A 15,893-nucleotide genomic window follows, 5' to 3' on the forward strand; every position below is an offset into this window, starting at 1 on the left:
TTTCGATCATTCAAAACGATTTGGTGGATTTTTTTATGTTTTCTGGTGTTACCACTTCATTTGGACGTCCACTACGTTCTGCAACATCGATGTCTACGACCACGTTTGAAGTCAGCAAACCAACGTTTTATTGTTATTTCTAATTGAGTCCTTATAACACTTTCCAAGCCATTTCTTCGCTTGAACGGTATTTTTTTCCATCAAGAAAGAGTGTAAAATTAAAACATGAAATTGCTTTTGATGCATTGTTTTTAAAATAACGAAAGTAGTGTCACTCTTAGTACAATAACTCACAAACTTATGAATAGAATATCATGAAATTTTAACAGCTTTCTTTTGCAAGTTAGTACTAACTGAAAAAGCCATAAATGCTATAAAACTAGCGCCATCTATGTATTAGGGCCGGAGCTTCTCAGGCCAGGTGTCAAATATAATAAAACAACCCTAACCTACAAACTATTGTTAAAACTGAATTATATAATATACCTGGCTGTATAACTAACTGTACTCTAAGTCCTTCGAAAATATATGCATTAGATATACTATAATGTCAAAATAACTTAAATTTGATAACATCATTTTTGTTTCATTATTATATTTACATTGCTATTTTGCCATGTCAGAGTCAAAATACGCCATATGCGACGTCAGTTCACTGTTAATTTGGAAGGACTATATATTAGAACATACCTTGTATCGGTGATACAACTCAATCCAAAAAAATTAAATAAAATGGAACCACAAGCTAATTATAAGAGATACAGTTACAGGCTAAATAAAGTACAATATACTAAAACAATAATTATATCATAGATTTATGAACAATAAAGCATGTTGTGGATTAAAAAACATATATTTATATATTTTTAAACGATTATCGGAAACCATAAAACATGAAATAAACTCACCGCCTAAAAATGAGAACGTTTTAAAAAACAATTTCAACAACCAAACTCGGTACAACGTAATTATCGATATTCTAAAAACGTTTTATGTTATTTTCGTATTTCAACCAAAATAGCATTGTCAAAGAGTCTGGAATTTCAACATTGTAACTGTGTTATTATAATGAGTTGTAACGTAAATAGGGAACTTTAAAATTCACTATGTAACAGAAAATATTTTTTATGTAATAAATGTTAAAACACTACTGTTCGAAAAACAGCATTTTAAATTTACTTTATTTAAAATTACACGGATCTTACATTAAATTATTAAAAACAAAACAAATACAAGAACAAAAAACTCTGTAGGTCACGCAGGCATTCGGTAAACTTCGGCAGTTCCGCCTGATTTTGCGATGTTGCCATTTACAAGGGATTGAGAATCAATGTATCCAATGAAATGCGGCAGTGATTTTTTTACTTCGACACTAGTAAGCTCTAGTAGCTCTTGATTCTTTATAATCTGTTATTATTGTTGTACTGTTCATTATTATAAATAGCAGTAATGTATAAATCATTGATTTGTGAATATTATATTGACATAAAATACTTTGTAACGATTCTAATGTGAAGATACATATGAGGAAATTCCACCTAGCTGCGTATGTATTAAATTTTCATTTTAATTTTACAAATTGGATTCAATTCCATACCAAATTAATTATATTTGAAGCATAATTGACCCTATAAAAGTAAAAGTTCAGATAAATATGACTAGATGTCCTTTACACGAGAATACCTCATCCAAATCACATCTCATGATCATATAGAGTTATTTTACAGCATTAAAATTGAACAAGAAACATTGAAGTTTGACTCGCTTGAAGATTTTGAAGTAGGGAAAGATAATATTTCCATTGGATACTATATTAGATTAAATCTAAGATAATTTAGCAGTGCCAAAGATTAGACTTATTGACTTGTGAAGATATTCAGCAAACAAATCGAATTCCACAGGTACGGCATAAAAGTGACGCTATAAGTGTTGAAACATGGATAAAGAAGGCCAAAAAGAAAATAGAAATGAGAATGTTTATAGGAACAGAACTGAATTTTGTTTATTGAACAATGTAATTGAAGATGCTGAGAGATCCGACAATAAGTTCACTTAATAAGTTAAGTTTCGGATGTGTATATTGTATAGATATATTATGTATAAATGGATGCTTGCACACTAGACCTAAAGGTGGCGCCACATAAAAATACTCCTAGAAATCTACCTAACTCTACTAGCTTTAGTTTGTTGTTGCAATGTATATTGGCATATAAATTATTTTAGTTATCTAACATGTTTTATTTTCTCTTTTTTTTTCGTTTAAAATTAAATATGTTTATAAAAGTTTCTTCATATTAGATTTACGTATATTTTATAAGAACGGGCAACGTCGCGTGTCAGGCGTTTCAAAAATTAGCCTCTTGTCCGCAAGAAGTATTTAAACAATTTTTATTGTGACAATGTATAGATCATTAAAATCCAAACATGTTTGTTACGGTGATATAAAGAATCTTAAACAACATTTTTGGGGAAATTCAAGAAAAAAGTAAGCATTCGTTAATAATATAACTAAAACACTTTCGAATACGACTTATAACATTATATAAAATATTTTAACCAAAAATACTAAAGGAACACTACTTATAACTGATATAAGAAAACATGTCAATGTCACTTAGAACACTAACAAAACAACAATAATACAACATTTATAACCTGATTAAAAAAAATCAAAACATAACATAACCTCAATATTAGCAATATACTTACGCTCGGTGAAGAAATTGACGGTTTAATATGTGCCATTAAAAATGTCCTATGACGTGTCAAATAAAATGTATTGTAAATTATAAATTATTAGTATTATCACTTAAGGATTATAAACGATTATCAGCTGAATCATCGTTGTAAAAGAAATTATACAGGGCAATATATAATGTCTTATCTCACAACAGCAACATTCATTTTAACAAAGTTTTGCGTATACAAAATGTTTTTTGGATGATTGTTGTTACATTATCTCAATTAGTTTAGCATTTTTTATATAATTTTATATCTCCGAATTGTTTATTATTTATAGCTTTATTTCACGAATAGAATATTCTCCACAAAAATTGATTACTTGCATTAAAATTGAAAGGCCATTAAAGATCTCCAAATCAACTGATGCGTAAAAGATATACTATTTCATGACAAGTGTTATCCGTTACATTGTTTTGTTTGAACCAAAATTGACCCCTCATAACAACAGTCAAAAACAAATTATATACTAAATGTATAGTAGATGTAATAAAACAATCCTACACTACAAACTATTGTGCCTGTATAAGTGTAGTTTCCATCGATAATATCTGAATTATAATTTTGCATTATTTTTGTTTTATTACTATATTTACATTGTTATTTTGCCATGTTAGAGTCGAAATAGGCCAAAAGTCAAATTTGATGCGGCAACATTACAACGTGCTGTACGCCGTTTACCTTATTACAATTTTATTTTAAAAGAACTGGCGACCAATAACAGAACTCCAACATTCACACACAACAGCAACTGTGTAAAGTGCGATGACGTATTAACCACTACATAAGTGTTTGTAGAACGGTAAATTTACCAAAATGATGATTTTTTTTTAATTACTCTTCGTGAGTTCATAATCTGCCCTATTGGCAATAAGTATTTCTTCTGTCTATATTATATATACATGGCATGTAGAAAATCACTTCATTAAGCAATCTTCTTTATAAAATATTATCTTAATTAATTAGTCTTATTCTAATGCTTATTCTAAAGTCTACATATGTCCAGTAATCAGATCAGGTGGTGTTAAACGTTTTAGTCTACGCACTTCACTATCACGTCGCATATTTAGCTGATTAGCGAGTACATTGGGATGCTCTGACACTCTTTCGAAGTACTTCACACAAACACGTTGAATTACACTCGTTATAGGTTCTAGAGGAATATCGCGTTGTATCACTTTATTTGAAATATAGTACGGAGCATCAACAATGGCACGCAACACTTTATTTTGGAACCGTTGAATGATGGATATATTAAATTTGCTAGCGGTACCCCATAGTTGGATTCCATATGCCCAAATGGGCTTGAGTATAGACTCATACAGCAATACCTTGTTATCTAATGATAACTTGGATTTGCGCCCGATGAGCCAATACATTTGATATAATTTTAGTCCCAGTTGTTTCCGTTTAGAGAGTATGTGCTTCTTCCAGGTTAGGCGTCGATCTAAATGCATACCAAGATATTTAACATGCTCTGCTTGGGGGAGTTGACGATGATTGATATTCACTGGTGGACATGTTCTTCTACGCAGGGTAAACATTATATGCGTGGATTTTGATTCATTGGCTTTTTTAATGCGCCATGTCTTCAACCATAATTGTATTTGCTCCAGGTGGGTTTGTAGGTTTATTGATGCTGTGACTGGATCTTCATGGGATGCTAAGATTGCTGTATCGTCTGCATATGTTGCCACAGTAGTTATTTTTGTGGTGGGCAGATCAGCCGTATACAGAAGATACAGTACTGGACCCAGTACACTACACTACCTTGCGGAACTCCTGAATATATGGGATTTAATTCGGTATGTTCATCGCCTTGATTTACAATAAAATGTCTGTCAGTGAGATACGATTTTAGTAGCTGATAGTCCGGATGAGGGAGAAGTTTCTTTAGTTTAACCTGCAAGCCCGTATGCCATACTTTTCCTGGTTTAAGTATCATTAATATTTTAGCTACTTTCCAGATACTAGGGAAGTAATTAATTCGTAGCATAGCATTAAATATAAATGTTAAGAGTTTTATACCCTTTTCTGATAGTTCTTTTAAAATTTTGCCAGTAATTAAGTCATAACCAGGAGCTTTTTTAATATTAATCTCTCTCATTATTGTATGTTTAACTTTGTTGACCGTTAATTTCTCGTGCGGTAAATCCATTTGAAATGGCGAATCTAGAAAGCTAATAATTTTATTTTCGTCATCTTTATGTAGCTGAGACTGAAAAGGTTTAAAAATGTTTTTAAGTGTTTTGAAAAAATGTCGGCCTTCTCTTTATTGCTTCTCGCCCAATTATTTTCGCTTGTTTTAATAGGTGGGTTATGCTGCTGGGATCTCCTAAGCTTTTTTGTTGCTTTCCACAACGAATAGTCTGTAGCCTCAGTTGATGTCAAGTTTTCTAGGTATTCTTGAATGCCTTCGTTTTGTTCAATTTGGATTAGATCTCTCAGCTCTTTTATGGCCCTATTAAATTTTCTTTTATTCTCTTCAGTCCTTTGCTGTTGCCAATTTCGTCGTAACTTTCTTTTTTCTGCTATCTTTTTCTGTATTGTACATGATATATGTGTATTTTTTCTTGGAAATGTTTCAATGTTGGGAGTCGCGGAATATGCTGCCTCCTGTATATTTTTTGTAAGATTTATTGCTGCTATTTCTATATCCATTTCAATTTGTAACGGTAAGTTTAGAGAGATATTTTGGTCTAAGTTTTCTCTAAATATGGGCCAGTTAGTTCAATTATTGCACAGAGAAGGGGGTTTATCTTTGATGGTAATTTTTGAAGAAATTGTTACTATTATTGGTGAATGATCAGAAGACAGGTCGAAACATGATTCTGGATAACACTTTTTGGATCAATATTTTTTGTAATAGAGAAATCTTTTGTATCTGGTTTTTTATTTCTGTCGGAAGGCCAATATGTTGGTTCACCAGTAGAGATATGTTGTAAGTTATCTGTCCTTATGGCTTTAAGCAGTTCTCTACCTTTCGAGGTTATTATTCTTGAACCCCACATTAAATGTTTTGCATTATAATCTCCTCCTGCTATAAATCTGTTACCTAGCGTACTGAAGAATTCTTGAAATTGTTCTGCCTTGTTGTTATGTTTGGGTGGGCAATAAATCGCAGAAATTGTTAATGGTCCATGGGCTTCCTCTATGGTTATACTGGTGGCTTGCAGGTAGTCTTTGCGGAATTTTTCTTTTTCGAAATGTTTTATATCATCTCGAATTATTATGGCCGTACCTCCATGTGCTAATCAGGGTGATTTGTATGATAAAGCTTATATTTAGGAATATTCAAATAATGTTTGTCCGTAAAGTGTGTTTCGGAAACCATCATAACGTCAATATTTTGTTCAATTACGAACATTTTTAGTTCCCTGGCGTGTTGTTGGAGCCCATTGGCATTCCAGACGGCGATTTTGTAGCTATTGGTTTCAGGCATTAGGCAAGTTTGCTGACCACGGTTGTGAGTAGACCAAGCATCGTACTCATTTGATCCATTAGTTTGGCCATCATATTTTCTAAATCTTGAGATGTTGCTAGTTTCAGTAGGTTGAGATTTTGTGCTGAACCATTTTCAACCATTTGGGCATAAGTTATGTCTGGTTGACTTGGTCTGGTTGGTAGTGATAGATTGGTAGTAGTGGATTGTTTTTGTTGATGCCTTTTTTCTCTTAAGGCAGGATAGAGTTTCTGTTGTAGTTGCTTGTGAACTGCGCAACCCTTGTAGTTCGCTGGATGATTTCCGTTACAGTTAACACATTTCACTTTTTCATCGCGAACTTTACGAGTACAACCTCCTGTTTTATGTTCTCCTGCACATTTTACGCATCTATATGATTTTCGACAGTAAGTCTGTGTGCCCGTGCGCTTGACACCTTGTGCATTGTGGTATAATTCTTTTTATATGTGGTGGTTCGCATTTAATAATATTATTTTCCAATTTGGTAATTTCATACACCGCTTTATTATTTCCATTAGGTTTTATATCTATATAAAACATAGGCAGAGGTTTTTTTGTCGTGTGATGTCGTATATTGTGAATATTTACGACCTCGTGACCTTTTTCAGCTAGTGCTACCTTGATGGTGTTAAAGTCCGTCCCGTGATGTAATCCTTTTAATACGAATTTAAATGTTCTCTCGGATTTTGGCCTGAATGTATGGTATTGGGTGTTTCTTTCATCTAATTCTTTTACAAGAACTTTAAAGTGATCTGCTTCGAACAACTGGATTTTAATTGTTTCATACCTCACTGTTTTAATTGTGTAGTTTGTAGTAATGGTTTTCAATAGGTCATGGATGTTTTTTATTATTCCTACCTTATAGACTATTATTGGTGGTGGTTTGGGAACAACTTTTTCAGGGCTTGGTTGTATGTTCTCTTCAATTTTTTCCGACAGGTTGCTAAAGCTGTTTTTTGTCTCTATCGGTTTCTGTAACCAATAGTCACTGATTCTTGTTTGTTTCCTCGCGATTTCTTCTTCTGGACTTCTCAATCGTTTTTTGTTAATGACTGTAGACCATTCTGATGGTGGAGTTTGCGTTATTGCTGTTTGGTCTAATCTTATATCAAAGTGTGCAGGTGATTTGGTTGAATCGCTATGGTTTGCCATTTTTAGATTTTTAATATTTTATTTAATTTACTTCCAAAGGATAAAAAAATAAAATAAATACATTGTTTATTTCACGCACTTCATTTTTCACTTACGTTATTTTAGCACTAGTTTTTGACCAAAAATACTACAAATGAATTTCAAAAGGACTGCTGTAAAATAAGATGAAATAATTTTGAAACACTCATAAAAATGAGATGCAGTCCTTTTGTCTCGTCACGTAAACACGTATTCACTACACTTTAGGTCCACTGAGAGACGGATAGCCGCATCTGTTATGCGTTTTTAACACTCAATTAAATAACCGTAATAAAATACTGGGTTTTTTTAAAGAAAGGTATCTTTCTATAGCTTGGGCCGTACTGAAAATACGTCTTCACCCTACGAAGGTTGGAACTGAACTATCCAAAATGATGATAACAATTTTTCAATATTTCCCAAAGTTATTCGAAAGTAAAACAACTCTTTTTACATCTTAACGTATGTTAAACGCCAGAGGTTGGACTGATTGGCTACTCTATACAAACGTGTATGTATTTAATAACCTAGCAGTCATCGAATAAACAATATATGTAGGAAGTCTTAATAAGACCAATTAAAAAGGCTACTATTTAAATTGTTCTCTGGCCGCTGTCCAACACCTTTAAAATAAATCGGGAACGACTATTATCGAATCACACTTATCCTGCTAAAATAACGGAAGCTTTCGGTTTTATGCTAGAATGCAATGTTACGAGGCTGATAATAATTGTTCTTATATGTTTATGGAAATATAGGTGGTTACGAGATGTAACATGTCGCAATTTGTCACTGTCAGGGTGACACACAACGAAATTGTGAAGGGAAAAAGTATAGTACACCCCTAAAATGTTAAATAAAAACTAAAATAGAATATTAAACATAATAAAGTCACTCCTGTGAAACAACTGTCATGCCAATAATTTAGCATTGCTAAACTGATACAGAAATGTCCCAAAATAATAAATGAAACCATCTAGTTTATTGGGCCCTTCTATTATGAATATCAATGAATACTAAAATTGCCTAAGTACTATTTAAAAACAATTCAACAAATATATTGACACTGCTTAACTTTAGCTTCATTAATGTCATAATTATTCCGCTATTAAAACAAGCATTTTGTTTGAAAATCTGTTTAAACATTGACGACGGTAAAGTAAAAACAATAAAAAAGAACCGAATTCGATCATTGTTCCAGTTTCCAGCATTAAATTATTTGTGAATTTATTTTTTTAAGCTACTTCCGGAGAGTATATATTTTTATAACCTTTAATATGATTCATGTTAATTCATTTCATTTAGGATTCATGTTAAAATCATTTAGATTTTACCTTATTTTTTATATGACCCAAAAGTGAAAAATAAAAAAACAGCATCGTTCAAATTAATAAGACGTTTCGTTCCTGTCAAAATTGTTTTTAATGTCTCCATCTATATACTTCCGGATAAAATTGGTATACTAATTGTTATATATTATTATTATTACATAAATTCATTTACTTAATGTTATGTTTAGACATTATTACTAATTTCGTATCAATTATATTATCCACTACTAAAATGAATTAATTCTAATGCATTATTGTAGTCAAACAAATATAAATGCTATTAATACATATAACTCTCAGAAGGTTGCATGTCAAACGAAAATACTTTATTATATATACATAAAAATAAGACAAATTAAAATTGGACATAACGCCATGGAAATCGGTAGACACAGGTAAGAAAAACTGGCGATCCTTCTGTACTTAAGCGTTTTAACAGGTGGTATTCCTAGAAACACCGACAACCTTCTCAGGTTCAAAAAAGGACCCAAGCCATATTTACGTACTGACCAAGGACACAGCCTTGCACGTACACGAGGAAGAACTGTTTTGTTTCCAAAATATTCGTACAAGCATCGTTAATTATCCAACTATTTAATTTATATCTTCCTGTTTATAATTCTCAATTAAACAAAATTCGTTTGTTTCCGCATGTAACGTCAAAGATCACAACGTTGTTTTTATTCCTTACATTTTCGCTCACACATCACAGTGTTCAGCTTTTTAATTTATAGTTATTTCGGTTTATAAGCGATTACTAGCTAGTTCAGAACTCAAATTAATTTAAACCGTTATAATTAAAGACAAAATATCATTTTTTCTTCATAAAAATTAATTATTAATTATCAAAACCCCAAAAAAAAACATACCGGATATGCCAATAATTATTACAGCAATAAACTAATAAACATTCAAATATTTAAAATAATTCAATTTACTGTCCGATTATTGTCTACTTCAAACACAATTATACATCAGTGCAACATTTGCAATGATTTTTGTCATATTGTCATTTAAATACGATAAACTCAACAACAGCAATGTTGATTGTTAAAACATACACATCCTAGGATAACAATTTTCTAGCATTTAATAGATTTAACTGAAGGAATTAATGGATATTAAGAATATTCATTCAAGTATCCAAAAGATTTAAGGCTTAAAAGTCTGTCACCTAATTCAAAAGAAAGAGTTGAGGTTTTGCTGTTGCTAATATAAATATCGACATGATTATATAATTACCTGTGTGAATAGTTAAATATTCCTTAAATCCTTTTCACTAAACAGGAGATTTCTCACAAAAAATACGTTACTAAAAAAACCCACTGAACAAAACAAATCTTACACATACGCCATAATGGTTGACAACGCACTGACACTGACAGCAATCGTGTCGTACATTTCGATTAAATATATCTAATGCTTTTGAGATTTCTATCGGCCTAATGTACTTGAAATTTTCAGGATTCGACATAATATTTATCTTGACATTTAATATACGAACATAACCTCCTGTGTTTGTTTATGATTTTAATTTTCGATAATAATGCTGATAATATTTCACTATCTTGGATTCTTTATCTATCAATTAATGAAAAATCGCAAAAGATTAAAATTAGGACATCAAGATGAAAGTGTTATTGAAAGAGAGTTCGAGAATACAGTAAAATTTGACCCACCAGTTTACAGGCAAAGATACGGAAAAGTTTATGAAATCCTTATAAAAGAAAAATGGAGAAAGAATTTAAAAAAACTAGTAGATTTTGGTTGTGCTGAATTTGGATTATTTATTTTTCTAAAAGATCTGAATCTTAATGAAATAATGTTTGTTGATATTAATGAAAATCTCTTAGATGAAAATATTTGTAGAGTACAACCACTTCTTGGAGATCACTTAAAAAGACGATATAGCCCGTTAGAAGTGACTGTATTTAAAGGTAGTGTAAGTGACCCTGATTATAGGCTTCATAAAACTGATGTAGTTACTGCTATTGAACTGTAAGATGATTAATACCAATTTGTATTTTTTAATTAAAAAATATTTTTTTAATTTCCAGTATAGAACATTTATATCCAGATACATTGGATGCTTTTTGTTATAATATATTTTCATATATTCAAGCCAAACTAATTATAATCACAACTCCAAATGCTGATTTCAATGTAGTATTTAAAAAAGTCAACATGTTTCGGCATCCTGATCACAAATTTGAATGGACAAGAAACCAGTTTAAAGACTGGTAATTTTAAGAAAACCTAATTGTAATATAGGGTAAAATTAAATATTTTAGGTGTCAAAACATTACTGAGAGATTTCAAGATTATAGGGTTGAAATTAATGGTATTGGAGAATATTTTGAGGAAACCAAGATGTTTGGATGTTGTTCCCAAATGGCCTTATTTATAAGAAAAGATGTGGAAGATGAAAAATACATATCAAAAGTATACACCAAACCTTGTTGTTGTGATACACATATCACCAGAAAAGAGCATACACCAGAATTAAAACTTTCATGCAAATGTGTCTGCCCATTATGTGTTCCTGATTATAGTGTTGGAATATGTAAATACAATAGTCTTTCTGAATTAAGTAGTTCTACTATAAATATTATAAAAGAACGAGATAATGTTGACATAAATATGATATATAATATATTCTACAAATGTCTGTTCAAAGTTGAATATCCCGTTGAAGTAGACTCTAGATCAGAGGAAGAAAGACTGCTTGATATTTTAAAATACAGGATATATGTTTTCAGTACTGTTTCTAGTAGGTTCTATGTGGATGAAACACAAAGATGTGAAATACCAATTATTGATATTATGTACGGTAACATAAACATGGAAAAAGAGGGAGTGAGGTTGGTATGAATCTAGAATACTTAAAAATTACCTGTATATTATGTCATAATAATGACATAAAATGAGCTATTTAATAGTAAAAATTTCAGTGAAAAGTAATCATGAAGTGATTGTTCCTAGTCTTTGTTATTATAGGAAACTGTTGGAACAATTTGAATACAAATTGGAGCCATGTATCATCCCAGGAACAAACATAAGTGAGGACTGCATTATAACTTTACCCCATGAGATGGAAGATATATCAAGTAGTTCTGATGTCACAGATGATTATAGCTCCAAAAGGTTCTAGATTATAATGTTTAATGATTACCTTATATTGATAATTTGTTTATATTTATTAGCGACACTAATGAAGATATTAAATTTGATGGTACATTGGAATCAGAATCTGACTGGGATGATACCAACTCAGTAAAAGTAAAAAAAATAGAAACACAAGGTGAATATTTAAAACTATCAAACATCTCTGTTTTGTTCTACTTCATCAGTTTTTTTTTTCAGGATCTACAGTTGCTAGTTCTAAACCCAAACCTGATCCCTTGTTTGATTCTGGCTATCTTAATTCGCCTTCTCCATTAGAACCTACACTGATGCTACCACAAGAACCTCTAGATGCTGATCAAACCGAAGAAAAACCCAATAGCTTAAACAAGGACAACAAAGGAAAGAGGAAGTCTGTGCAAAAGGACAAGTTTGCTGTTTCACCTACCTGTGAGTCAAATAAGTAAGTACTATCTTCTGTTCCAGGCATCATATGGACTAACAATCTTAATAATTCTTTTGGTTTAAATGTGCAACAGGTACTTTGATTTCTGTAATGAAATCAAGCGACAATTTTATTCCTTTCTTTATGTATTTTGTTTTGTATATGCTGTATAAGAATTAAAATAGATCCTGATAGAGTAAATGAAATTGACCGGTTCAGAAAATCGATAAAAAATCAAGTCAATAATCAGCTGAAGCGAGAATTTAAACGTGGCTCTGCCAGAGATCAGTCAGTGAAAAGTTCTTTTTTAAGGGAACCATCGGTAGCGGGCCCCTCTGGCTGGAAGCGTAACGTGAAGCAAAAGGATATGAATAAAGTAAGTTAATCAAAATGTAAATGTAAGTTAATCAAAATGTAAATGTAAGGTATCCACAAACAGTTTACGTCTTTGAAATGTATATCATTCAAAAAAATTTTTAAATATATAAGGTACATTTATATACGTAAGTAGCACTGTTTAGTAATGTTTATTTTATACTTTTAAAACAGTTGAAAATAACGGAGGAAAACAAAATATCTTCTTTCGCATTTTGTTCAACATCTTGAAAAATTATATAAAATCGTGAAAATGAAGTTTATTTCAAAGATTAAACAAATGGGTTAATTACGCATAAAAACGATGCATTAATTTTGAATTAATAATTAATGAATCTTCTCTCTGAACAATGAATAAATATGAGGAGACGGCAATGCCAAAAATTCGATAACAATTTTAATTTGTAGACTTCATGTGGAATATTGTGTATATATTATTTTTTACTGAAATGTGTTTTTTATGTAAAATGGTTAATTGTAAGAAAAATTGTTTTGTTAGCTCAATTAATCAGTCTATGCTAAAAACTATTTAAGACACCATCTTACTCGAAATTCACCTCAGATATTGCCAATCTGACTTCTAACAAAAGGATCAAGTTAATTTTGAAAGTTTTGGTTTCTCAAAATTAACTTGGACAACGACAAAGTACTTGGAGATAAAACACTCCCGTATATTAAAATAATAAACTTGTTATAGTCTATATACGTGTTACTACATAACAATCTAAAAAAGCGAACAATGCAATGTAGATTTATTGAAAATTGTGTGTGAAATTTATGAGGATAACGAGCGGGAGAACTTAAATATCAAAATTAGATTGCCAGTTTTTGTTCCAATCATGTTTTGCCTATCTTCATTTCGCATGGTTGCGAAGCTAAATATTGAGTATAAAACAGTTTTGAAGCATTTACGGAACACTATATGCCAGAAGAAACTCCATACTTGGGTTTCACATAAATTAACAGTGAACATTTTAATGGACCTAGTTTCCATTTGTGATTCGCTGTTAAAACGGACATATTTTTGTCTTTGTTGAGCGTTTTGGCAGGTCAGTGATTTAAGTCTGAAGGAGAAATTAAAACTGATGAGAACTGAATTAATTATATTTTCTTCGAAAGGCTACTTTTTTATTAGTTTATGCATAGAAATGGATTTGTAGTCATGTCAACCTGCATTAATTTTTCGGCATTAATCCTACCGACAGTCGAGTGACCAAATTAGAGACCATCCCAAAAGACATTCGGTCTTATCCTGGCCTGGTTACTGACATGACTGGGATGATTTTCCTTGTCGAGTTTTACTCTCTTGCATGTGACAATTACAATTAAAAACAATCACAAACAACGTATATAATATATATACGCTGTGATAGTAGCGGGTATATTATGAATGCCCCTGTTCAATATGTTCAATAAGTTCCTTTTTTTGTAAAGAAACCAAACGATGTGTCCACCCCCAACGAACCGACCCATTTGGAAGACGCCAAGAGCATTACCAATTGTATAATTCAAAATAGTCTAAATAAAATAGAGGTCGATGAAGAAATACGTCAATTCAAGTCGGAATTAATCAAAGATCTGGTAAGTGATGTCTGATCAACGAAGTTCAATTTTATCGTAAATTAACACGAATAGAGTCCGCAAGAGAATATTATTGAAGTGCCCGAAGAAGTACACGAGCAACGCGTAGAGCGTCAGCAAGAAGTCCCGGTTCTGATGGAGAATAGTGACGTGGCTAATAATAATAGAGATAATGAAGGTGAGTGGTGATGGGTAATTCAACACAATTACTAAAATAGGACGGTAATCTCTTCCAGGTAACAATTTTCCGGCTCATGATCTCCAGGACGTAGAGATAGATGAAGGTATTGGTGTTGATCTTCTTAACGACAATTTGGAAGATCTAGCGCTTTTCTTGGAAGACAATCTTCATATGCCAAATAATAACAACGTGCCTCCTGTACCGGCTCCGGTAGATGCGGCTGTGGATGTAATTATCGACAGGGTTATTCCAAATGAACCTCAGCCAGAACCTGAGGACGATCGTCAACTTGTAGTGAGTTAAATAAGCACCGCATCTAAAAGGTTATCTCAAGGTTTAATCCCCACAGGAAGATGACCTCGCCCATGCTAGTCACGAGGCCTTGTATGACGTTAATTCTGAACCTGACATGCTTGATGATTTCGATATACCTCCTCAGACCGACGAACTAGTCTGGAGACCCGTTGATGCTGATGTGGTCTTTATGGGTTTTCAATCCTGCACGTCGCAGAATGTTGTTGATCTTCAAAACGGCCCCGGTGAAACATTCAGCGCGCCCACTTTTCTGTTATAACTGTGTCCATTATTCTAGTTTCAGTGGAGACAAACACCAACAATTTCCCCCAATGGTTGCTCCAAATTTTCAGTTCTCAAGTAAATCCCGAAGACGGGTCGGTTCCTAATCAGCCTGAAACACGAGACGAGCCTCATTTCTATTGTCAGGGAGATGGTCTAGGCGTTCATCCGTCGATTGTTGCCGTTGATGTTGATGAAGCTGAGGATGCGGACGATTCGTCGGAAGAAACTTCGTCAAATGATACTCGTGATTTCGCTGAAGTCGATCCGGGACCTTCGGAAACGTTTGATATGAGTAGCCTTCCAGAGGAAAGCTGTAGCGCTGTCGATGACGGTAACAATTCTAACGCCAGGAATAACAGCAGTATTATTTGGGGTGAATCATCATCGGATAATGTACGTCTTTTTTATACACTTTATTGACATAGCGGTCATGTGTCGTCCTTTTCAGGACAGATGCAACGCCATCGCACGAGATTTAATGGACCAAATAGTAGACGCTGCTGAAAATGAAGTGGGTAGAATATCAACTACATTAGACTATTCTCAAAGTTTTGCCTTGGAGGCATCAGGTAGAACCTACAATGAAGATTTCTCTTCTATCAGCAGCACATTTTCTGAAGAAGCAAGGACGCCTCGACTGACTGCAGAATCAGACCATTCATCCCAACCAGCAACTCAAGAATCTTCAAATGTATCGCGCTCTTCGTCGGAATTAATATATGATCATTAATATAATCAATCGGAGAGTGCAACCAATACCCTTATAAAACTCGAAATATATCTTTCACTAAGTTTGTTGTTCATTTTAGTTTTTTTCTCATTCATTTTTCTAGTGGATTTATTAGGCTTATTGTAAACAAGTATATTTTTGCTTGATATTATGTATTAAAATATTTAACTACATAT

General features: G+C 32.4%; 3 protein-coding genes across 6 annotated transcripts in view; 2 read left to right on the top strand and 1 right to left on the bottom strand.

The window, feature by feature from the left end:
• Positions 1–10,086, bottom strand: part of LOC143195290 (uncharacterized) — a 79,977-nt gene extending 69,891 nt beyond the window's left edge. Inside the window, exon 1 of the mRNA XM_076402306.1 lies at positions 9,946–10,086. The gene's annotated coding sequence lies outside the window, so the exon portion shown is untranslated. The remainder of the gene's footprint in view (positions 1–9,945) is intronic.
• Positions 2,328–9,362, top strand: LOC143195304 (uncharacterized). The gene is made up of 3 exons (XM_076402329.1): positions 2,328–2,485; positions 8,964–9,098; positions 9,156–9,362. The coding sequence occupies exons 1-3, from the start codon at positions 2,400–2,402 to the stop codon at positions 9,283–9,285; spliced, it is 351 nt and encodes a 116-aa protein (XP_076258444.1). The 5' UTR covers positions 2,328–2,399; the 3' UTR covers positions 9,286–9,362.
• An 83-nt stretch (positions 10,087–10,169) lies between the features above and the next one.
• Positions 10,170–15,890, top strand: Hen1 (Hen1 methyltransferase). 4 transcript variants are annotated; one of them, XM_076402332.1, is made up of 13 exons: positions 10,170–10,701; positions 10,761–10,943; positions 10,995–11,564; positions 11,701–11,847; positions 11,907–12,004; positions 12,067–12,289; positions 12,584–12,647; positions 14,081–14,227; positions 14,282–14,405; positions 14,464–14,702; positions 14,758–14,947; positions 15,001–15,380; positions 15,436–15,890. In XM_076402332.1, the coding sequence occupies exons 1-13, from the start codon at positions 10,250–10,252 to the stop codon at positions 15,715–15,717; spliced, it is 3,099 nt and encodes a 1,032-aa protein (XP_076258447.1). In that variant the 5' UTR covers positions 10,170–10,249; the 3' UTR covers positions 15,718–15,890. The 4 variants fall into 4 exon arrangements, with proteins under 4 accessions (XP_076258447.1, XP_076258449.1, XP_076258446.1 ...); XM_076402334.1 differs by having other exon boundaries at positions 10,190–10,640; positions 10,826–10,943; XM_076402331.1 differs by having other exon boundaries at positions 10,199–10,701; positions 12,446–12,647.
• The last annotated feature ends 3 nt before the right edge of the window (positions 15,891–15,893 follow it).

The sequence above is a fragment of the Rhynchophorus ferrugineus genome, unplaced genomic scaffold (genome assembly GCF_030347505.1).
Source record: "Rhynchophorus ferrugineus isolate W39M unplaced genomic scaffold, kcgeb_rfMv2 rfM4, whole genome shotgun sequence".
NCBI lineage: Eukaryota > Metazoa > Arthropoda > Insecta > Coleoptera > Curculionidae > Rhynchophorus > Rhynchophorus ferrugineus.